The sequence below is a fragment of the Melozone crissalis genome, unplaced genomic scaffold, assembly GCF_028551555.1.
Source record: "Melozone crissalis strain CALT ecotype California unplaced genomic scaffold, PUWL_Pcris_2 ptg000019l_1, whole genome shotgun sequence".
In the NCBI taxonomy this organism is placed as follows: domain Eukaryota; kingdom Metazoa; phylum Chordata; class Aves; order Passeriformes; family Passerellidae; genus Melozone; species Melozone crissalis.
In genome coordinates, this window is record NW_026535797.1 from 28371475 (window position 1) to 28397152 (window position 25678).

A 25678-nucleotide genomic window follows, 5' to 3' on the forward strand; every position below is an offset into this window, starting at 1 on the left:
CATCTGTTTTATGTACAGGAAAGTTTATACACAATTAAACAAGGAAGTAAATACACAGAGGTTCTCCTTGAGTAATTTTCTAACAGTGACTATCAGCACAACAAATTGTGTTGGTGTAGTGAAATGATCATTTCATCCCAGCAGGATTTGCTGTGCAGGGTTTGTGCGCTGAAAGAGCAGTCAAAGATTTCTACAGGGGCTCGGAGTTGCCAACACATTTGAACATTTAGTCTTTATCTCCCATCTCTCTTGTGGACTTCCCACCTGAGCAGTCAGTGAGCTGAATGATAAATACAGCAGGCTGGAACAAGACAAGCCTGCCACAGAGACCAAGCAGGGAAAACAACCAATTTATTCCCGTTCCAATCACATAGATTCTTCAGGGAGGTTTCCAATGTCTGCTTTACCCCTCCACCTCCTGACAGTGGATTGCTTCTCCGCTCTGAGCCCCAAACAATAAATCAGCAGTGCTTACTTCGGGGCTGGCCCTTCAGAGCAGGGAGGAGAGCTGAGGCTGCTCACATGGTTAGAGCTCCAGCTGTGGCCGGGAAAGCGTGTGACACCAGGGACAGGGGCTGGCAGGGCTGGCTGCTTGCATTGCACTGCCCTCTGCTGTCCCACAGCCCGGCACGAACCGAGTGCGGCACACACCGCTCGCTTTGGGCTCACCCAAAGGGAAAGGGAATGAATGCACGGGAGGATTTCCCCACGGGGTTTTCCCCACACAAAGTATCTCATCTTGCTCAGTGATATCCACCTGCCTGCTATGAATTTACAGTTAAAGCAATAATCCTAATTCTTGTCTTCTTCTGTTAGTCCAGCTCCAAGTGCTTTATCAAAAAAACCCGTATACTATCAGATTTTGGGGTTAACCCTTCAGACGCTGCCTAAAACATGTTTGCTAAGGCCTGGGCAGTTGGTACTGAGCTTAGAGCACTTATCACACACAGAGACCCATGCTCCTACTTACAGTAACAGCTGAAAAGCCCTTCTATAACATTCATCATGTACCCATAAGTATGCTTCTAACACCCCTCCTCAAATTTGCTAGTTTGTTCCTGCACTAGCACATTGCAGGATGGGACACAAGAAAACATATAATAAAAATTATGCAGGGTTCTTTTGTGTCAGTAACATAAGAAGTGTAATACAGTTCTGTGAAATAACTTCCATGACCCTTTTTTCCCTTTAAAACAAACAAATTTCTATGAAATCAGACAATATTACTTGGCAGAAAAATAACTCACCAAGATAATCCCTTGAGAAAATGAGCACCCTCAAATCAGTTCAAAAAAGTGTCATTAGAAACATTTTAAAGGAAATATGTATTTTTCATGCCTAAATACAAACTCCAAACATTCAGTACTTCATACAGTGCCCTGTATGTGCCAGAAATGCCACACACAGAGCTTTTGACAGCTGTTAATATAATGCTCATGCACAGATCTTAACTAATTCCTTTGAAGTCAGGAATTGAAAGCTGGGATGAAAAGCACAGGAGCACGATTGGCAGAGAGCTTGTGCACCATTAGGCCTCCTGCATGGGAACACCAGATCTGCAACAGCTTAGAAGCATATGGTTTGAACATCAGACTTTGCAGAAACATAAGCTCGGATGCTGGCAGATGAGCTCAGCCTGACACCCTTCTGCTGTGTCTTGTGGCAGTAACTGCTTCCCTGCGCCTGCCTGATCCAGCAGGAGGCTGTCCCCTGTGACTGGGGGCTGCTGCCACCCCTGGGGGACAGAAAACACAGCAACAACCCAGAGAAACCACACAGCAGAGAACTGTAAACCAGGCTGTGCTCAGGCCTGTCTGCAGCAGTCTCAGGGACACGGAATCACTTGGTGATCACATTTGATCCAAAGGTGGGTGGAATTAAAAAGGAAGGATCCCACAAACTCACAGCTGTTTGCATAAACATGATGAACACCTTAGGAATCCTCCTGGAAGATGGGACCACAGGTTCCTAGTACTCCCTGAGACTGCCAGTGCTGCTTGGGATACAGATTTCCATGAGGACTTCCTTACAGAGCTTCAGAGAACTTTGCTGTGCTGCAATTAACTCACACAGAGAGACCATTCCCTCTCATTCACACTTCGTGAACTCCTGCAAATAACTGCCATGGAACTACTAAAAGATGGAAATTCACTGGATCTAATAAAAGAGTCTCAACAAGGTCCACAAAATTTGTATGCAAGGAATTACTTTAAAAAAATAGAAATTAAAGACTCCTGAGCAGGCAAATGCAGGAAGATTAATAAAGTGTTCAAGAAAATAAGGGTGGATTCGTTTCCTCAGGGAATTTTTTTCATGCTGTCAGCATAGAATCTTGCAAGCATTGACTTTGCTAACACCAGTACAATTCTGATTTTATTTATGAGGACACTAAGGCAGAGAGAATAAAGGTAGCGTGGGATAATTAGTACAGTTTGTCAAACTGAGTAGCAATTAAAATGGAATTGTGGGAATAGCTGGATTTTTGTATTACTAAGCATTGAAACCTATCACACCAAATGATCCAATTCTTTAAAGGCTCATAGGTTTTATATACATATGCTTCTGATATAGCTAAATTAGTACATTTACCACCCCTAGGCTGACCACTGTGTACACAAAGGGTGCTCTGATATCATGAGCAAATGAGGAAATGCACAGGCTGCTTTTCTGTAGCACCCAAGATAATATTATCAGGTCTCTTCAAAATAAAATCTAAATAATTGTTTTGACTGGAGAGGTGCTGAGAACCCCATGTTGTCAGAATGTGAAGCTCCACTGAAATCTAAATGCTTTTCCTAAATTGCTGCTTTTCTATGGAATTTTCAGGAAAAAACCCAAACCAAACCAAAAGTGAAGTAACTGTTGGAATATCCCATGCCTACAAGTGGTTTTAAACACCTCTCATCTTGGGCTATTTCAGGGCCTTGCACTGTAACAGGCTTTAAAAGCCAACCTGTGTCATGAAACACTGTAGGCAACTGAAGAGATTCTCACAGCCTGTGATAGAGGGAACCATTTTAAACAGCTCAGAAGTTTTCAGGCTGTGCTCTGCTCTGGAATAATCAAATTCAAAATCCTCCTTAAAACAGGCTTGCTGGTCAATTACTTCTGCCTTCAGCATCTAAGAACTCATACTGTGTTTTCAGTGAGGACTTGGAACAAGTCTGCAGTGCACCCCACATATTGTATGAGACCCAAGGGCTCTTACTGCCTGGGGCTTCAGAGAAAACTATCAGAAATCCTAACAGAAACCCACCCTTTTAGCTTTCAGATTGACTGATTAGCACTAAATATCTGAGCAACTAATTCTTAGAGCTGGAGCATTTATATTCAGTGCCTTCTACTACAAGCCAATTATTGTTGAAACAGCAGCTAATACCCATTACCCATAAGGGCAAGCAGCAACTGCACAAACCTGTTTGATGCTACAAATAGCTTGATATTAACTTGTCTTGTGGTTCAGCTGCATTCAATGGTGCACATAAAACCCCCAGGCATTCCTGTCAAAGGGAAGGTGCCAGGGGTGTTCAGTCTGGGTAGCAAAGGAAGGGCAATGTCTGACATGTCTCACCCTCTCTCACCTTCTCCCCACGTGTAACAATCTGCCCAACAGCAATAAAGCAGCTCTGCTCCAGAGCCAGGAAACCACTGTTCTTAGTTTGGACAGCAGCAGATGGAGGAAGCCTTTGCCTCTGGAGAAGGAAGACAGGGAAGCTGTCAATGACAGCCTTTAGGGACACTATTTCCACAGTCATTGCACCAGGTGTGACCTGATGATCACACTGATAAGGATTAGACATCACAGTAACACAGTCTGGGCCACAGGAAACAAAGAGCACACTCACCCAGGAGAACTACAGGAGGAAGATTCATTCCCACTCCCTTCCTTCCTTCTTGGTTTGAACTTGGAAATCCTGTGCAGCTCTTTCCACCCCCAAAAGCCATGCAAATTTTCAAAGGCCATCTTGAAGCTAACATCAGGTTAAAGATTACAAGCGCCTGCCTGCAGTATATTTTAAATGTTCTTACTTCAAACTACAGGATTTTCCTCCCTTTTTGATCATAATTTCAAACTTGAACTTCCATCCACTGAAATAGGTCAGATTAATTAATGGAGCAGATTTCCTTTCATCTCAAGAACAGCAAACCATTCAAACCATGGGCAAAATACTGACACACAATTAGGACTTGCATATATGCCCACAATGTGTTCATTTGGACTTCTGCGAGGAAATAACTCTCTCAGAGTATCTTATGATAAAGATTTTAACTCGTTAAATACTTAGGAAGAGTATTGAATAGTTGTCTTAACTGCACTATAGGTGCCATAAATTACCTTTAAGAATTAACCATGTCAGTCCATGTTCATCTGCAATCAACACATTAAAATGTTTAGCTCTTCCAAGACTTTTTTCCCCTCCTTTTTCCCTTTAATAAGTCTCATGCTAAAAGCCTGCCATTTCTGTGGGAGAAAGACAATTCCAAGAAAAAATCCATTGTAAATGTAAGCCTAATCTCCCTGTCCCCCCAGAGTTTCTGCCTACAGTTCTGTCTGCATTTGCACAATGACTTGAAAAAGCATAGACATGAATAGTCAAGAGAAAGAGATACTTATTAGAATTATGACTTTTATTTTTATTCACTAGAGCAACATTGAGGAAAGAATTTTTACATACAGGTTTTTAAATCAACTTTACAAGCAAATTCCAATATACAGTATTTACTCTGGCCTGGGTAAAAAAACCAAAAACAAAGCAGATAGTAAGGGTACCTCTTGTTTTAGCTAGTATTGAATTGAACTGAAGATTTTGCTACACGGGAATAATGTTGGTTTTATGGTGGTGCTTTTACAATTAGTAGGCAGTGAGCAGCTTTACCATAACAGTGACTGAATTTCCTTGAAAGCACAGTTGTAAGATGACTACACTGAGCCCTACCACCAGGGTCACATGAAATCCACTCTGCTCAGAAAAAGCCTCTGTAACGAGATAAGGAACAGCTACGGAAGCCCAATTCAAGAACTGATTTCCATTTGTACGGCAAGGAAATGTCCATATAAGAGGATTATGTGCTGTGCAAAACCAGAAATACTTCCCCCCCCAACATGCAACCTACCCCAGTATGAGACTTTAGAATGTGCATATGGCTGTGACATGCAAACAAAGGAAATCACGCACATGGTATTCAGTTTTCAGGCATCGTTACAACAAATCAGCATGTAGATCAAGGCTGAGATGAACTGTTCTGACCTATAATGCAGTCTGGTTGCTATGCCTACTCTCACTGCTGTAAAATGGAAAGTTGAGGAACCCCTTGGTTTTTTTCCAAACTGTATCAAAATTGTGTCGTTTTGGATTTTCAGGGCCTTCCTAATTATTTCGAGAAAGTTGGAGAGATAATATTGCACTTGTTTTCTCACAACCATATTCTGGGACTATTATTCTTTAAGAGCTATGCTTGTCCTAGGGAAATTTTGCCACTGGCTTTGTTTGGCAGTAGGAAGTGCTAGCTTCAGGGGAGGGTAATAATGATCTGGCTGTATCATCAGTGTTAGAATCCCACGGTTAAATTAAAGTCATTGCACAACAAAAACTGAGTACACTACATGAATGCTTTTAAACATGCAAGAGTGCATATCGATCCTGTGAAAGTGATGTGAAAATACCTTGGAAACAGCAACACTACCGGGGAAATTTGTTGCAAACAAAAGCCACACACAGCAGGAGGCATCTAGATTATTTTAGGCACAACTCCAAGCAATAAAGCTCATTTAAAGTGCAATTCTGTTCTTTTCTTTTGTGTTTATTCACTTGTTAAAATGCGTAATTGCCTCTGTACACACATACTGAACAGTAGTTTAATACTTTTGTGAATATTGCACAAAAGAATGAGAAATGAAAACAAAAAAAATGGCAATAAATCAGTTTTATAAACCTAAAAAAAAAACCTCTGAAGATATCAAATACTTAAATGTACACATTTTGAATAATCTGCACCAGTACTGATGATATATCTGCACCTTCCATAAGGTAGATATAACACCTGAAAATACTCACTTAATCCCATTTGACAAGCACTCTCAGTGCCCTCTCATCCATCACTCCCCAAACCCCATCTTTCACTGAGGTGAAGCCTCAAGCCTCACTTCACCACTTCTCTCCCAGCTGCCCATCTCGTGACAGGCTTTGCCATACTCTGAACTTACTATACGTGCAACAGAGCCTTCCCTGGTAAAGTCTGAAGAGCCCAAACATGCAGTTGTCCTAGAGGGATGCCAGGTTAGCAGCTGAACACAAACACAAGCCAGGCTAGCATCTGTCTCATCCATGATCAAATCCTGCTGGCTCCAGCTCAGTGTCTCACTAACCTGTCAGAACAAAACAGGGAAATGCTATAAAAAAGGACTATAACCTACTTATGTTCCTTTAATATATATATACACACTCCCATATAAATATAAGATTTTCTTCTGGAAAGAAAAATTAGAAACTGTCTTTTTAATGAAAACCTTGATCATCTCGATATTCTTTGCTTAATTTGCTTTGATTATCTCCTTAATTTTCAGTAAAGGTGCAGATATGAATAAAGGTATAGATATCTATACTTTTAAATGTAAACATAAAAATGGAAACATCACTGAATCAGGCTGGCGATACCTCCAGAATACGAAGCAGAAGATGATGAATTTCTGTCAATAACATTAAGTGAAAACTGTATTTTTACACAAAACCATATACAACTAACCATAAAATCAGCTTCTCTTCAAGGAAAGTAAACTTAAAAAACACACCTTCCATAGAAATCTATATGGACCAGAAAATGAACCAGGAATCTGACCATTCCCTCAGCAGTCTTTAAACTCCTGAGAAACACAGTTAGCTGCCAGGAGCTAGTTTTGGGGAATATAAAAAGTGAGTTTTATTTTCTTATTGAAAGTAAATATGTACATTAAATACTACTAATTCAATGCTTTTCATGGAAATAAATTATTACCAGAGCATAATTGTTACTGCAATCTCAAGTTGTGGTTTCTGATCCTATACCAACTATAACAATTAACAGTATTTGTCTTGCTATGTCTTGCTTACATTGTCATCACCTCAGTTCACAGAAGGTCCTGCAGGTCCCTTATTTCAGACTGATCTAAGTAGTTCAGAAAAAGAATCTCCCCCTACAAATTTCCCTCCCCAAGCTTTTCATTTTTCCGCTCTATCTTCAGTTAAATAAAATTACAGTGTAAGGAATCCAAAATAATTCTTGAATACCCATGATGTACTGAAAACTCAGGTGAGGTGACTCTTTTTTCCTTCACCCAACTGAGGCATCCATCAGGATACCCCCAGTTAAAGGGCTTATATTATAGAAGCTGAATACTGAATTCATTTATGAAATGTCTACACCTACTAACTTATAATTCTCTCAAAGAAAATACTGTAATATGTCAATGTCCTACAGCCAGAGCCTAGAACAAACTAACACTGTGCTGCATTTTACTGACATTATGTGCTCTTCAGGAACAGATTTTGGGCCAAATTGTTGCAGCAGCCTTCTGCTGCTGACTTTAAAACCAACTTGAGAACAGGGAAAAAAACCAAAACCAGTAACATCCAGGAGAGTCATGGGAAAGATGGGAAGAATTGGAGATGGGACATAACAACAAATTTCTGGAAAGCTTCACTGGATATGCACACATGTAACTTGCATCATTTGTGTCATGGTCTCAGAGTGCACCAAGACTACTTTCAGAAAGAAGACTTCTCCTAGAGAGCACAAAAATGTAGATTTTTTTTCTGCTTAGTTTCCCCAAGAAGCTCCTTACCAGTTATGCACTTCTTCAGAAATTACCAAAAAAAAAAAAAAAAAAAACCCAAAAAACCCAAAATACCACATCTTTGAAAAACTCTTAAGAGTACCAGCTCTGGATTAGGACATAATAGGATTGCTCAAAGCAAATAAGCGGGGATAATTTTTTTCCTTTTTAAAAAATAGTTGCATTTTTAATATAAGTTTTATTTCTGTAAAATAGTTTCAAATTCTTACACATATGGCAAAGTTTGTGCAAAATTTCAAGTCAGGTACTTCAGAGCCTTTCAATATTAAGCAGAAATCAATAAATACAAGCAGAACAATAAAAGTTTAAAATATTAATTAAAATGCATGTTGTGCAACCTCAACATAGGTGTTCTGGACCCCTTATTCCCAGAGGCTCCCTACTTACCAATTCCTAAGAGCCTGCATTGGAAGGTTTGGACAAACATCCTTAGCACTGCATTTCAAGAATCTACCCAGTAATGTGTCTATTCAACACAATAAAAACATACCACAGTCGTTTAACAAATGAGGATGTTTAAGCGAGAAGATTCGTTTCACCCTGTGAAATCTGCCTAACGTCTGTGAACAGTGAAAACAGGATAAATAAAGAACAGAGCTACTTCAGATTACAGCAAAACAAAACAACACAACCCACCCAACCCATGAGATTAAATAACATTAAATATGTCAGTCTTGAGAGAATGATAAATACAAGGATTTTTGCATAGGCCTCTGGAATACAGAGTCAGAATTATGGCCAATAAAACATCTGCTAGTCAGTCTAATTTTCTACCACTCTGACCTAACGAGTACTCAGAACCAAGAAGTTCAACAGAACAGCACTTTCGTTGTCTAATAACTCAAACAGAGGTAAGAAATAATTTCTGCCATCCTGAAATAAATAGTGCAGCATTCTGGCATTTGTGGTCATCACAGACTTCAGTATTTGCTTAACTACAAAGATTGCAATACTATCTTTATTACAGACCAACGATAAAATAAAGCACTCAAGAGAAACTGCACAGCTCATAACATCAGCCTCAGAACACGGCAGGATGGAGAATGCAAACCCTAAAGAGGATGCAGTTTGGAACAGTGACAGGATTTGCAGGCTGCAGGTACAGCAGGCTCCAAGGCAGTCACGAGAGCGGAGTGGGACACGGCGTGGCAGCGGGTGAGGTGTGGGACGGCCTCAGTGTGTCTTTGGCTTCGGGAGGCGGGAGTGCCGAGCGGAGGGCATGCTGTCCCCGGAGTGCGCACCAGCGGAGTGCGTCTGCACGCCCTCCTTCCTCTGCACTGGTGGCCTTGGGATGTTGGACTTGAGGGAGGTGTTCTGAGGCTCTGGAGGTACTGGTGTGGATTTCTGACTGCTCACTTGCTTGGATTTGATGAAGGACGTAGTTGGTGGGCGAAGTTTAGACACTTTCTGACTCTGTTTACCCTTCAGGTTATCCTGCCCAGATGTTGGCTGTGGCTGAGTCGAACTCCTCAGTGGTAGAAGCTCACGTTCCTTGGAAGCAGCGGAGTGATCTGCAGATCGTACGGGAACGGCCATGGTAGGAGGCACTAAAGCAGTTGGGGGCTTCACGATTCTCGAAGTCTTTGGCTGGGAAGCCTGGTTTGTGAATGAGGGTTGAACTTTCACAGGTAATCCAGTCTGCACCTCTGGAGCATCTGCTCGTGTAGAGGTCTGATAGTGGGAACGAGGTGGTAATGTACCTTCCTTATTACTAGCCACCTCTACAGGGTCTTCAGTGTTTTTGTTTTTCAAATTGTCCAAATATGACGTATTTTCATCTTTTGTGTTTAACTGTACGCTTCTTGAAGAGTTTATGTCATTCAGGCTATTTGGGAGAGAGACACTTGCAGCATTTCGATTCTGATGATTTCTATTGTCATGCAGATCTGGTTTAGGATATTCACTGTGGGCCTCGATATGTGGAGTTTTTATTAGTTTTCCCTGGGCGAGGTCTGTGGAATTGGGAAGGCTGCTGGAAGGCTGTAGTACTTGAGGCTGTTAAAGAGAAAATAATACAGGAATATATTAGGCAGAGAAGACACCAGGTACACTCAGAATCCAACGTGAGCTGACTGGATGCTTGATAAGGGCTGTATATCTGGGTTTTTAAATCAAAACTTTGACTTTGGCAAAACAGGATGAGTCATGGGACACACACAAATGGAACTCGTAACTGAAGTGGAAAAAAATATACCAGCACTGAAATAAACAACAACGTGAAGACAAAAAGGAAACCGACCCGCTAAAAAAGGAACGATGAAGAAGGCATGGTTGATTGATGGTTTCACCCAAATCTGCAGGACAGCGCGAGAATCAACGTCGGCGCAGATCAGTTCTAACCAAGTGCTTAACCCAACACAACAGCTGTGTCCAGCTTCAATTTCTGCTCACTGCATACTGACCTCAACTACCCCAACCCTTTTACTGCACAGGCAGGAAAGCAGTTGGATGGACCACAGGGACTTACAGGCCATTTCCTTGCCTTACTAAGGCCAGAAGTCTGGTGGAAGTAAGTGCTTATCAGGCTAGTGGCTAAGCTTAGGTAACTGTTTGATCTTGAACTGATTTTAAATGGGCTGATAAAGAAGCAGAGTTCATGTGAAAGTAGAGACCACACTCTACCACACCGACAGCCATGGGATAAAGAGAAGTGTAGAAGATTTTACATTTTATCAGAAGATACAATCTAATCAGACACGCATCAGATAAGAGAATTGCCAGTACCTCTTCTGGGGAGTTTCTATTCTCTTTGCTCTGCCCTGTAAAGAGACTTAAAAGATTAATGGTGTTCTACTTTCACAATACATCCTAGACCTGCAACTTGGACACAGATCTTGGAAGCATCACTAAAAATTCTGCAATTCGTGGCAAAACCCAAAATCTATTAAAACCTAAACTACAGTTTTAGCAGGTTTGGATTATTTTTCTCATTTTCTTTACAAAGGAGGGGAACTAAACTCCCGCCAACTAGCCATCACTCAACTACCTGGATTCTTACCAGCTGACAGGCTGCATGGACACAGTAAACAGGCTTATTCTGTTTACTAGTGAAACAGAGTAAATAAAAAAGAAGCTATGTTTGTGTTTGGGAGATTTGACTAAAAGTGTTATTTTAGTCACTGTCCTGAATTATTCAAAAGTTCTAAAGAGAAAACTCATCATTTGTCTGGTCTTTTTAGTTCTTTGAATCAGCAGGAAGAATGCAATGATTTCTGTGCATGCCAGATTACTGTTACACATTTAGGGCCATAGCCCATCTCAGGACTCTTTAGGCTTTTCATCTTTTCCCTGGCAGAATTACTACCAAAAACTGAATCTTCAAAATTCCTCATCAAGAAAAAAAATTTAAAGGTTAATGACAGGAAAATCAAGGTTTCTCAGTCTATTTTTTATTTATGGGCAGTTTTTCCCTTTAGAAAATGACAGTTTATCTTGCAAGAAAAGGCACAATCTGGACTAGTGACATCCACTATCACTGACAGACATGTAAGGCAAATATCCTGAGCAGTCAGAACATGATTTTTTTTGGAAAGAGGGAAAAGATTTAAAAAAAAAAAAGGCAAAAAAGCCTCCAAAATGGTGTCAAATGAGAACGAAACATTCCTTATGCTACCCAAAACTAGCTTAACTTTGTAAATCCTTCTTAACTATACAATCCTACAGGAAGGAAATGCTAAACAAAAGAAGTCACTGCATACACTGAGAGAATTACAGCTTAAATAAAATTAGCCCTCCAGATATTTTTTTCCATTTTCCAGTGTTTATTATAGAAGTTATTATCCTTCCAGTCTAGGAGCTGACAGCCAGATGTTAGCCAAAATGATTTACTGATTTGAGATCTCACCTGAAAAACCAAAACTGCTAATGAATGCAGAAATCAAAGCAATATGTACTCAATTCCCATGCAAATACTACAACAAATAAATCTTATTTTCTAGTCTTGCTTGAAGTAAAAATAAAATTAAAACATTTATAGTCCACAGTATTATGTCATATGTGAAAAAAATAATTGTCAGAAAGTTTTTCTCCTTCTAGGAACTAGAAAGGGTTTTTAAATGCTACTCTTCAAAAACACAGGGAAATATAAAATATAATCAATAAAAATTCTGACTTAATATCAAATAATTCTAGCAATACTAATCAGCAAAATTCAAAAATTGGTAAATTACAGAAGAAGCTAAATTTGTATGGAAAGTAGAGTTAAAAACATCTGAAGTACAACAAAGCCATCAAGGTTTCAATAATGCTATTTTGAATTCTTCTGACAAAGGCTAGGTAGTATTTGAGCTCTTCCCTTCAGGCAATTTTGCATTTTACATATAAAAATAGCCAAATGCACGTTTTCCTCATTATCCTTCATAACCCTAAAAGGTCTAAGCAGCTTATTACCCAGAAAGTTGGAGATACTAAGATAGAAAATGGCTATGTGCTCAGAATTATGAGGACACTAAAGCTCTGGTATCATCTTTGCCCCCTTGTTTTAAATACTGTACTGCTTTGTAATTGTGTATTTCTACTCAAGATCTGTCCAACTATCACAATGACAGATTTTAATATCATCAAATTTCTACATGCATTAACATTCAAAATGACACTAAAAGCAGCAAAATGCCACTTGCAAAATATGCATGTAACATTTCACAAGGTATCCAATACTGACATTATTGTCACCCACAGCTCATATCTTGGTACTAAATACAAGTTCTCCTTTTACAAAGAAAGCCTTTGAAATTCTGACCCTGTTATTGGTAAAAACAATAAGCCAGCTGAAGGACTGAAGTACTTGGTGAATTCCATCACACAAAGGAGGAGAAATAGATCAAGAAGCATTCTGCCTTCCAGGCACAGTATTTTGTTTCACACAAGTCCTAAAATAGGGTTTCATCTGCATTGTTTTGAGTGCACTTCTGGTAATATTTCTGAGGCGGGACACACCATGATTTGGAATTGACTGCCATGCTACCCAGACTTCTACTTATGTCCCATGAACAAAAAATGCAGGTAGACAAACACCTGCACTCCTTTGGGATGCTCCTAAAATGCAAAGTTGGACTCAAACATTTCAAGTACAGTGGAACTGAAGACGTTTACAAAGTGCTTTGTGCACATGCTCCTTTCTGCACAAAGAAACTGATTTTTCTGTACTGGCAAGAGCTTCGAAGCCTTCAAAATACTGATGTACTAACCAAAATTACCCAAGAAATAAAGATTTTCACTCTCTACTTGGTTAGCCTAAGAGATTTTTCTATTATTTCTCTCAAGTACAACTGGCTGTTAGATCATCCAGAGAAAGATGACATCCATGGCAAGGATTACCACTATTGTACAGTTATCAAACTACTGAGGTATTAGCTTTGTGCTGGAAAACTGAAACATCATGTTGTACTGTTAAAGAAGTTAAATGGACTGTTAAAGAAGTTAAAAATGTGGTCATGACTGTGATATTCATTCATTAGCTGAAAATTCCCTTCAGTTTTGCTTTGGTTTTCTTGATCCCCATCTCGAATCCCTTTACAATAACTCTGTAGAATAAAATAATTTTCTCCCTGCAGTGTCTTGAGGAAGGAGGGAAGCAATGCAATGGAAAATCTGAGAACTGCATGCACATCTCCCACAGACATGCATCATGCACAGGGCAAAGAAAAAACCCAACAGTGAAAATGCGTGAGGGGGAGGTGGGAATAAATCTGAAGTTGTACTGTACCACGCTTTATCACAGAAGTAATGGACTAACTTCTCAACTCCTTGCCAATGGCATAATGGAAAGCAGAGACAAGAAAAAGACAAGGACAATGATGTCAGAGGACCAAGACAGAACAATGAGCAATTGCCATGACAAACTGCAACTTTTCACCATTTCAAGTGCAATTACCGTGTCCCCCACTGGTTTTTTATCCTCCTTCAAGAAACAAAGGAAGCAACAGTATTTAAGTAATGCAGTACAAAAACATTTACAGCAAGACCTGCATGGAATACCTTTGCTCTTACAACTTCAAGGTTTTTAGCAGTTCATTTCTTATACTCCAAACACTGCAACTCGAATTTGTGTGTATTATTAAAACTGTATAAAAGAACAAACTTTCCATCTGTGCATATGCATATTCAATATCTAATCCTGAACAGCAAGGTCATTAAATGCACAGCATTCCATCCTTGGATCATATTGCCCTCATTTTTCATAACTCAATCCTCCTAGCAACTCACAAGTTGGAAGAGACAACTACCACAGGTTCTTTTTGGAAAGGGGTGAAAGGGAAGGATAACAAACTCTGCTACATAATTCTTTCATTTCCCCATCAGTTCTGAAATCCCTCCTCTCACTGCCTTGGCACAGGATAAGCTGTACTTTCAAAGCATGGCCTGTGCAGACACAGCCCTGCTGAAAGGCTGCACCAGAGAGCTCTCATTTTCCACCTCTGGAAAACATCAACATTTCACACCTTAAATCTGTAGCATTTACTAATACCTTCTTTTTGAACTTTTTTTTTCTTTCTCTTTGATCTAGCTGTTTTAGATCCATATTTCAGCATTAAATACAGGATTCTGCAGTATGGAGAATGACCTCAAATAATGACACAACACAACTATTTTTTAAGCATCATTCACCACAGCCATGAGGCTAGTAAAATAATTGGTAATATGGCAAAGCATTATTATTCTTATTGCATAGTCTGTACAGAAACCCCAACTTGGAAAATTTTATTTTTTCAAAGAAAAATTACTTCAAGTAATATATAACTAGATCAAGGCAGGTATTTGATCCACAAATATGGATATATGTGCAGCAAGCAGATAAATATGACCATATACAAAATTAAGGGGCTTTTTGCAAACATAACCTTAGTTTGGTACATGAGTCCTTTCTCTTGTAGTTGACTCTGCAAGTACTAAAGCTGGGAGGAAAGGAGCTTTTCCTAAAAAGCTCTTCTTCATATAGCTGAACACTCTTGGACTACGCTAATTACATAAAAAAGGCAGTAATGTAATGATTCCAGGATGTTTTTAATAGTTTGTCACAGAACTTCCCAGCTAATGCTCTGAAGTAACTTGTTTCTGCTAACACAAAACTATGTATACCCTACGAAGCTGTAGCAGTCCATAAAGCTTTGGAAACATTTCAGCAAGATGTCTTTGTTTAAAAGAAAATGTGTGAAAAAGCACAGCCTGGATCTGATTTATAGTCACTGGGCATAGAGCAGCTTTCTTCCTGGTGATAACAAGCTGTGTGTCACCTGCTAGCATTGCTTAGATTATCTCTATCTGTAATACTTACACACAAAAAGTCTTAATACTTCTTCCAGAAATGTGCACAGCAAATGGAGATGCAACAACTGCAATGCTTGAATAACAAAGTGGTTTTGATCAGCATTTCTGTGTGGAGAAGCACTTGGGGTGAGGGGCCTAGAGAAGGTGGTGTAATATTCTTGTATTACAACACAAACTCGTGATTGCTTCCTTACCAATGTGTTCTCTAAATCTTTATTTCTAGAGCCACATAATTGGTTCATTTCCAGAACACAAACTGAAAGGATTTAACTGTATTGAACCAAGTTTGAGATGTCATCAAAATATATCCCACGATCAAAAGAAAAATAAATGACCCTTACACAGGAGCTTAGTTCAAGACACATGGGAATTACAAGAACAAAATTATTTGTATTTTATTCCTAAAATGAAAGAATTAATGTACTGTTATCAAAATGTTTATGAAATGCAAGCTGCTGAATTGTTTCCAAGGCTGGTGAAAAAACATGAAATTAATAAATGTGGAAGTATTAAAAATTAATTGTCATTAAAAGTGAAAAACATACATCCAAAGCTGAAGTGTGTTGCAGTGCAGTGATATGCTGAGGCAAGTTCTGCAGCAAGTGTGCTGACATTGTGACTGGTGCTTAGAGAGAGCCATAAACCTACACTAGTGTAATATTACCTAGCAGGGATATATTTCCTGTCCTATACAACAGGAGGGAAATTATTTTTAGTTGTTTACACACTGTAATATGAACAGTTTACAGATTTACACCCTCATAATCTACAGTGCCTGTAAGTGATCTATGTATCCATCAGCTATCAACAGCACAGTGAAGTAACCTACAGAATTCAGATGCAGAGATGTATTTTAGGTTCAGGATCCAGAAGTTAAGAAAGAAGTGCTTGACTGCCAAGTCTATACTGAAAACACAACCAGACAAAACCTGACACTACAGTTCATGTTCCTATCATCTTCTCTGTATTGGTGCAAAAGAACACTGACATTGGTGTTTCAGGCTGTCCTACACTCAGTGGTGACGCTCAGCTCAGCATTTGACTTAAAACCCCATATTTGGCATTTCATACCAGCTACAAAACCTGAACACTGAAACCACTGAACCAAGTGGGAAAGAAGGATACTAGTGACTGTTCCAGTAATGTTTTACTTTACAGAGCTGTTCACACAGTGATAAATCATTGATTTTTCAAGAATTTCATTTAAAATGTCTAAGGAACCTCCTAATGTATACTTTATTTTTATTTCCAGGGTTGCTCTATAGATTAAACCTAAGTCTGAAAGAAAAAAAAGTTAGGAACACTCCAATAGTGGAAATTTACTTTCCTAAACAATATATTTGTTATAGTTTAGGTTAACTAGTCAAGGACCCATTTTCATTGACTTTGCTTCCTTTACTAGCAATTCATTGAATGCAATATGTAAGATGCATACTAAAAAATCCCACCTGCTTTAGAAACAAAAGTTTACTTTGGAATCCCAAATAAGAGACCACCCTTGTTAGTGAGGGGATGAGGTGGAGGCTCAGAAAACCAGCGAGATTAGCAAGCAAAGTTTTCTTCTTCAGCTAAGCAGCCACTGAATGATGTGACACCAGAGGCTCACGGGGCAGCTGGGACAGCATCCTCCCATTCTGACTCTCCAGTCAGTCTCCAAGCCCCAAAACCATAACACTAATATGATCCTTAGATCTAAAACTGATCTCCTTGAAGTCAGCCTCTGTTGGTAGGACAGTGAATCACCCAGGCTGTGCTACTGCTGGCCCCTCCACTCAGCAACAGAAGGCACAATCATCAGATTTTGGGGTTCTATGTTCATTACACACACAGAGTCCCACATCAAACATCACAGAAAAATGAAGCACATCCCTTATTGCACAGAGAAAGCCCATGAAACAGGCTGTGCATTGCTGATGAGTTGTTTACATGAACATTGTCACAGAAGCATCAAGAGAGTATCTGAAGCACAGTTTACAGAATATTAGATTTTTTTCCTGGTGATTGATTAAGTAAAGATTATTGCAGTGTGAAATTTGTCTAAGCTTAGCTCTCCAAGGTGCAGCTTACTCTTCAGATCTGCATTGGCCCTGGAAAACTTACTTGTTTCCATTATTTTACTTTGCCTTTATTTCTTGTCCAAATACACTCTTGAGCTTTGCTAGGCAAACACTGTAATTTGCAAATTACAGTACATTTAAAAAATATAACTTCAGCGTTATGAAGTAGTTATATTTCTTCAAACACTTATCTGTTCAAAATGCAATACCAAAGCACAAAATAACACTTACCATTTCTCTATGTCTACGTAAGCACACAGTTTTAAAATCAGCAATTGTCTTTTGTTTTGCAGATCCAAGCCAAGTGAACAAATGCATCTTATATCAGCCCACATTGTAGCTAGCACATAAGGAACGTTAATAAATCATGCAAGTTGTGCAACAGCCACTTCAACGTAAGAGAAGCCTTTTTACAACAAATATCAAGAGATGAGGGGAAAATAATCAGCTTGAGGGAAGCCATTCTGAAAAGTTAAAACTTTTTGTGAGAGACAATGCAAGTGACACTTTCCCAGCAACACTTTTCTATACAACCACGACGCGTTGACGTGAACGCGCGCAGAGGCGCGCGTGAGCAAACAGGACAGACACACGGACAGGAGAGTGCATCACAGCCATGGAAAACAGGGAAATGCAGCAAGCACGACTGATGTTAAGACAAGACTGGAAACAAGGGCCTACTCAGGTTTGCCTGAAGAACTGCTGAGGTCTATTGGCATTTAATGACTGTTACGAAGCTGTAAGTGGCAGCTGCTGGTAGGCTGGCCGGAGGAAGCGCTTTGTTAGGCACAGACTATGGTGTATGCCTGGAGATCTGCCTGAGAGAGGAGGAGACTACGAGATGGACGGTGCGTGCAAAGGGGAAGCTGCTACTGGAACACGGTGAGGGAGATGAGTGAGAGGGACAGACTCACTCTGTCTGCGGTGCGGTGGAACACTCCGAGGGATGCCCTGGAATGAGCCCTGCCAGGGAGAGAAGGAGGGAGCAGAATACCCACCCTGTGCAGAAAGAGAGAGGGGGAGAAGTATAATAAAAAAAGAGAACAGGGAAAAACAAGACACCAAAAAGCCACACCATTCTTTTCTTTTTTCCCCAGAAAGGTATCGTTATATTTCCAGGTGTTCTACTTTGTAAAAACAAATGTTATACACTACCAGAACCCAGATGTTCTAAACTAGTAAGAAATATCTTACAAAATACCTCCATGTTTTTTCAATATATAAGCACACATTTCTGTCCTAGGTAGTTTTAGGGGAAGAGTACAGAAACTGAGCTTTTCATGATTCAAAATACATGATAAAATTGTATTTATATAGCTTTCAAAAGTATTTTAGAAATGCCTCACCAAGTAGTAGCATACTCAGTTCTAATCTACTGGAAAACTAGTCAACTTTAGTTTTCAACAAAAATTTCTAAAGCATAGAAACAAATTTTCCAGCAAGTCCTGGTGCTTTAGAGACCACTTTACTCCAATTTCATCAGTATTATTTATTGTGGAAGAGAAGAGCTGACACAGAGCTGTTTTCCTTGCACCTTGCTCTTGGAGTTTGAGTCTTCCATGAAAGGATCAGGGAACTGTGCAGATCCATGCAGTGCAGGCTTTGCCTGTCAGAGCTCTCAAATCACCACAAGTGTGACATACTGTGGTTGCTACGTTCTCAAAAGAAGAAAAAGTAATTTTCTTATTACTTTTCCCCACATCCTTACCTTTGCAAATCCAAGCTGCAATTTCCCTCTTTAACAACACAATCTTGATTTCCTATTGCAGCAGGGCAGGTTTAAGCATTTACAATCCTTTTGCCATTTAAGCAGCTGAAAACTGCTTTTCTAAGTCCTGGAACACTGGTACTACAATAATGACTGCCCCACTGCCTCCTGACCAACAGCAACTAACTGTGGCTACCCTGTGAGCCAGCAGGCTGAAGGTACCTGAACAGCACCCACATCACAGAAAACAGGAACCCAGTGTGCCCCCCACTCCAGATTTTCTGCTGCAGACCATACTGCCACAGCTGGACAAATAATAAAGTATTTGACTTCCATTCTTCTTTTAAAACAATGTTAAACATCACATTATTTCTATGAATATTATGCTTTTATTTGTCTTAGGAGAGTTTAAAAAACTTCCCTGATCTTCCAGTTATCCTTACCTAATCAGATTTTATCCAGCACTATTCCAGGTTTCAGTACTGCTAAGATGAAACTTAACATGCATTTAACCAAGCCTTAGAATCTGCTAGTCAGAACACCTTTCATCTAGAACAGGAAATAAATAAAAAAAAAGCCTGACAAGACTCCTTTACTGTTCTTCAGAAGCTGAGATAAAACAATTATTGCAGCAAAATCTAAGGGGAAAAATGAAACAAGTTCTTCAGTCTGATTATCTCTAGATGGAGGTATTGATTACCTAACGGGTTCTTACAGTCCTCCATCAGCAGTCATTAAGATCACAATTTTTAGGCTGCTGCATGAAAGTACTGGAACAGTATTAGCTTCAGTCAACGTGACAAAACAATATAATGTGCTACATCAGCTGAATAGGTGCATACATTAAATACATAAATAGTCCCATAAATTATCATTCAATGACTGATGAGAAAATTATCAAACTCTTTGGATTTTTGATAGCACAGTACAAAAGAATACTACATTTTACAGGTCTGGTCAGATTTCATCCAAAATTGTGTCAGGCTACTGGAACACCAAGAAAAACTCTTTTCATTCCCTAAACATAATTCAATCTCCACATAGTAGAAAGCAAATTATCACCCAGCACAAGTCTGATTTTGCAGACTCATCTGAGTTGGCAACGGGCTTTTTTCTTTGAAATTCTTAACACATTAAGAAGGGAGGTGAAAATTTTATATCTCTCCCTTTTACTCTCTGAAAAGAGATTAAAAGAAGCACAAGCTATCTGAGCTACATAACAGTTAAGACACTATTGTAAAGGCAATGAAATATTTACATGTCTTGATACGTTCCAGAAACTTTTAAGCATCCATATTAGCACTTCAAAGCCCTGCACTAAGTACAGCCAATTCAATAATTCTTCATGCTACTTCATCCTTGCTCTGAGAAGAGAGGCAAATGAAGAAAGTGCAAGTAACTTCCTTGAATCTTTTGCCAGCTGAACTGGTCTCCAGGCATATTTTAATCCCCTTCTCCCAAACGCTGCAGTTGAAACTGTTCCATATAGGTAAGCTTCCAATAAATGCCAGAGTTCTTTTTTTTTGTAATAGATGAATAAATTAAATACTTTTTTCTAAAAACACTCCAAGCCAGGGTTGTTTAACTGTACAACAAATAAGATAATAAAATCAACATCAATTGAAAAAGTAAGACTCGGTAGATACAGCACTGGGAATGTATTAAGATGAGTGTTATGACTGAAACTGATTATAAAAATTATAAAGGATGTAGCAATCCCATTATTATAGCACATTAAGATTTAAGTATCTGCAAATATGTCTGGCTTACAAAAAGATTAATTTTCTTTTTATAGTAATTATTGTACAAAATTCCAGCAAATTTACCAAGCTTTCTCCTTTAAACATCAACTCACATTCATCTCCTATTACTCAAATGCGCACTAAGGTTCCCAAGAAATCGAAAGAAGAGGAAAAAAACACACTAAAAACCATATCTCCTCAGATGATACTACATATTCAAAATGCACAGATAATGTGGCAGTTTCCTACTAAAACGAAGAAATAAGAAAAACCTGAATCACCACTTATTTATTACAATGTCTATAAAACTCATAAGCAAGGAACTCTAAAATTGAAAGATGAGAACATGACTTACCTCGACTTCTATCATAAAAAAAAAACAAACCCAAACTAAAAATATCTGATGGGATTCTCTTGGGTTCTGAAGCAACTTTTTCCTCTAAGACTTTAATGTTAGACAGTAGTTTGAACAGTCCTTCCCCACTGCTATTATGTGTATCCAGCCACTACTCTTAAATCCCATTCCTCTTATTTTCCAGACACTGGATTTGTGAAATAGGAAAGGCATCCCCAAAGAGAAGTGAATCAGCATTTTAAAACAACATGAGATTCAGGAGTGGAAAAATAAGAGCAGCTGGGATAGAGCAGACTACAAACCAGAAGGACAAATATTCTTCTGAGATCCTGATGAATTGTACTCCTGCTTTCTGTTGTACCAAATGCTTTATGAAGTTCTGACTCTAACTGCACTGGGAAAACCTGGTGGCTGTTTCTTCTTTTAAATATTACAATGAAGACCAAGGCCAGAATTTTCCATTGCTAGTTATGAGCAGACTTCAAGCTTAGAATAAGAAATCACACAAACAAAAGCAATTGCTTCTGCCAGAAAAGGAGAAGTGAAATATTTCTAAGCTATTGTCCCACAGTCATTTTAGCCCTACAGCCAGATACTCCAGTTTATCTCCCAAGGATACACCAATATGCAAAACCGCTACTGCCTTAAAAAGTCTGTTTTGCTGCAGAAACAAATACAGCAAAGATATCTTTTTTAACCCATACAACTGGAGCCTCTGAGCACTTCAATGAGGAGGTGATTTTTGCTGCCTCTCGCCAAGCACTGACAGTTGTCTCATACACCGTCAGAGCTCCACATCATGAACAAACCTAGAATGACAAACTTCACTACTGAGGCAAACAAAATGTTTCTGCAGCAGTCTTCTCTGGCTGGCCTAGCACCCAGAAAGAGATGATGAAAAAGCAGTTCTGACATGCAGTAGTCTTTCTGAAAGTATTCAGACGAAAAACTTCACCAACCCAGTTTTATGTGCTGGTTTACACAAAACCAACAGGAATTGCTTGTGAAGGGTTCAAGGACCTCTCTTCCATGTAGTCCTCCATGTCATGAACAGTAAGCACAAGGGACAGGGGCACAATATGACCACCTAGCCCAGCTATGGTTTTGTTTCACCAAGTACATGTGTAAGAACATGAAGCAAACAGCAGAGCATTGGACAGTGACAGAAACAGAGGCTGGCTGTGAACACATACAGTCACTGGACCTCAAAAGCTGCAAGCTTAAATTAATGGTGTGACAATGACACATACAGGATGTTTAAGGCTAAGGAGAAGGAAGATACTAAAACCAGAAGGCCAACAGTACATAAAGACAAAGGATTACAAAGATTTCTCAAAACAAATGAAATAGAAGGCTTTGGAATGACAAAGTGGAACAAAATTCAAAAGGAAGGCAAAGAATATCTCAGTGCAAAAGCAGAGAAAAGATGGAGCAAAGAACAAGACCATGCATGCTCCCATGCAAAGTGAGAGGTTCTGTTGTCATTTCAGCAGAGACAAGAATTAACTTGTACGCAAATTTAGACAGCAAAGCTCATCTCACCACTGTGAGCTGTTACCAAGGGGAAATATCCAGCTTTTACTGTACACACTATCTACTCTTGCAGGGAGTGGAACAGCAACCAGCAATTAGAAGGAACTGGTCCTCACAGGCCAGAGTCTTTTGTAAGTATCTTGGACCAAATTCAGGGCTTTGCAGTTTGCTTGCTTGTCATTTACTACTCAGCATCTGCCAACATCCTTTCCAGACCAAGAAACCAAATGTTTTATCAACAAAAACTTGACTTCTACCCCTTTACCCTCAAAGTCTTAAAAACATCAGTATTTACTATTAGAGAAACAATCCTACAAGTGTGGCAATGGATGTTCACATTTTTCTTTCTTGTACGTTGTCCATTAACACTGATTTCTTCAGGTAATTTTTATCTTCTTCCATGATACTAAAATCATAAGACACACTAACTGGAATGAATTCTGTATAACAGACCTGTAAGAGATCCTTTCAGAAATGTCATGGTCTACCCTGCCAGCAAATATCTGTACAAGCCTTTATCCCAAGGATGGCTAACCAAGAATAAAACACAAACCTAACCTAGAAGTTACCCAAATTCTGAGCATCCTGCCAGGACACTTACAAGAAATACCATGTCACAGACACAGTAGACAGGCATTAGGTAGCTACCTATCAATTTTGAAGAAGCCAAGTCTCCCAAACATTTCTTTCCAGCCCCTAGTTTTTATTATGTGAGCACTAAGTTCCAAGGATTAACTTAAAGTTACACAACTTCCACTTACGTACATATTTACCTTTAAATATTAAAAACCTAGAAGTATTTTGAAAAGCTGTGGTCCCTGAAGAGAACATCAGACAAGTTTATAATCATATCAGAATGGGCCATTTTCTAGAAATATTTAATAACAAAGAAACTATGTGACCATGACTTTTAAAAATGAGTATGTTTAATGATAGCCATTTGTTTATTTAGTGGCAGAACCACGAAGTGATCAGAAATACTAGCCATTTCAAATGGCCAGCTGAATTGCTGCAATTCATGTGGTCTTAAATTCCTAACTGAAATAGCTGCTTTCCACTCTCACTGTTTCCTAGTTTATTCCAGCATCTATTCTTTATGACACACTACATCAACAATGTTTGTTAGGCACATTTCAGTAAGCATTTACAGTATTCCTTGGAACACTAAATCACTGTGTTCCCACACTGGTCCAAACTCCTCAGGAATAAAAACACTGTATTGGTTCTGATTGGTATAGAATATATAGAATTTATAAACAGTTACATAAATTTCTAAATTTTTGATACCTGACATACCTAATATCCAGCATAATTTAAAATGATTAGCAGGACAACACTAATAGGAAAAACTGAAATAGTTAAATATTCAACAAAATTGAAAACTATTACAAGCTTAAAGAGGCAAAAAGCTAAGATGCCTCAAAGTAACCACTCTGTCATTGCCAAGACTTCAACTACAATTTGGGTTTAAAAAAACCCAAAAAACCACTAGTCTGTATAAAAAAATCTAGTCTATATAAAAACCTGATAAATTCATAAACATTAACAATATTTCAAGACTGATACTGCATATAGGACCAAGAAATAAGATTTTTCTTAGTCTTATTCTTACACCAAGACCACTAAACTAAACTGAACAGGAATGTTAATAAACTAAAAGAATTTATTTAAGAGATTTTTGGAATTTGAGTAGTGAGAATACATTTTACTTAGGTGTCTCCTTCTGTTTGTTGTACTCTTACCTCAAGAAAATAAGAGCTGATTGTGTCTCCTTTCTATTGCAAGAGATGTTTTTTGTGATTAGGTTCAAATCAAAAACTATTTTATATGCAAGGAAACATCCAAATGCATGTTGGCAGAGGAAACATGAAACCAGAAAGTTGAGGTCTGACCATTAGAACTGAAATTTGGCTGCACCAGCCAGACCATTGTCCTCCTTGGAGAAATCCCACATTACAGAGCTCCTGCTTCTGTTGGGTGAAAGAAAGTCTGTAACTTACAAATACGCACATGAAAACATTGAAAAAAACCTAAAAACATGCCCAAAATATTCTGCCCAAAACTTCCCAGCTATTAAAAGGTACTGAAAAGCAGCACAGTTTCAAAATTTGTTAGCATTTCATGAATTTTCCTAAGTCCTTTATCAAATTCATTTGAAACTTTGCTAATGGATAAAAATACCAAGATGTTTGGATTGTGTGTGCAATGATCAGATGCCTAGGAATATGTATGGGTATCATATGCACATATGCACACACCCAACCACAAATACAGCAGAGGCTCCTTTAGCTCTTCTTAAAGATACTGTCCCTTAACCCAAATTTCCTCCTGACAAAAAAAATGTATTCTTGAACAAAACTACAATATAACTTTAAAAAGTATACTGGGCAACCTGACCCAAACCAGACAACTGTGCTGAGTGACTACTTGTGCTTGAGACAGCAACTCAAATTCCCCATTTTCTCCAGTATCTTTGTCTTATCAAGTAACACCACAACTCACACAGACTAAAACTCCTGTAGTTAGCAACTAACTTTCCATGACAATTCATCTTGACGCTGAAGCCATGTGATAAATGAACTGGAAAAAAAGGAAGATGGAAACAATAGCCACTAACCTTGTAACAGTGTCAATGCACAAAGACATCCCACGAACAGCACACACACAAAATTGAAGTGGGAAAAAGAAGCAACGCAAGGGCTCAGAAGCTCCAAAGTAAAAGGAGAAAAAATACATGGGATGAGCCCAGAGGTTACATGTACATGGGGGAGCAGAGGTGTCAAAGCAAACCAAAAGCTGCTTAAGGTTATAACTTTTGACAGCCTCTTATGACAGAAAGGAGGTTGGAAAACATGGGTAAAGCTGTTTGCCAGTAACTGGTGAACACACAGCACAGTGGTGCTTCTGCCCTATAGTGCCATACATTTAAAAGAGCAATTTTAGAAGGATAACAGGGGTGATTAATCTTTATTACAAGCTTACATCAAGTAACTCAATGTAGGACAGAAACAAAGAAACAAAAAAAATCAAACCCATTTTTAACCTTGAATAAAATGTCCTAGGTTTTCTAACTAGAGCAGTAGCTTCATGATCCAAATGCTATTTGCTTGTGACTAAAAAAAACTTTGTTTAGCAAAGGTAATTTCTTCTTATTATATAATATCAAATATGTTATCCCTCCCCCAT

At 38.9% G+C, this 25678-nt stretch overlaps 1 protein-coding gene across 7 annotated transcripts in view; it reads right to left on the bottom strand.

Moving 5' to 3' along the window:
* Nucleotides 1-4608: 4608 nt before the first annotated feature.
* Nucleotides 4609-25678, bottom strand: part of CCSER2 (coiled-coil serine rich protein 2) — a 62520-nt gene continuing 41450 nt past the window's right edge. For 3 of the 7 annotated variants that reach the window (XM_054276690.1, XM_054276688.1, XM_054276689.1), the window contains one exon: nucleotides 4609-9826. In XM_054276690.1, the coding sequence (XP_054132665.1) occupies nucleotides 9005-9826 (822 nt within the window). In that variant the 3' untranslated portion in view covers nucleotides 4609-9004. Of the gene's footprint in view, nucleotides 9827-13535; nucleotides 13576-18068; nucleotides 18154-25678 lie in introns of all 7 variants that reach the window. The other 4 variants (XM_054276691.1, XM_054276693.1, XM_054276692.1 and 1 more) reach the window with 4 other exon arrangements.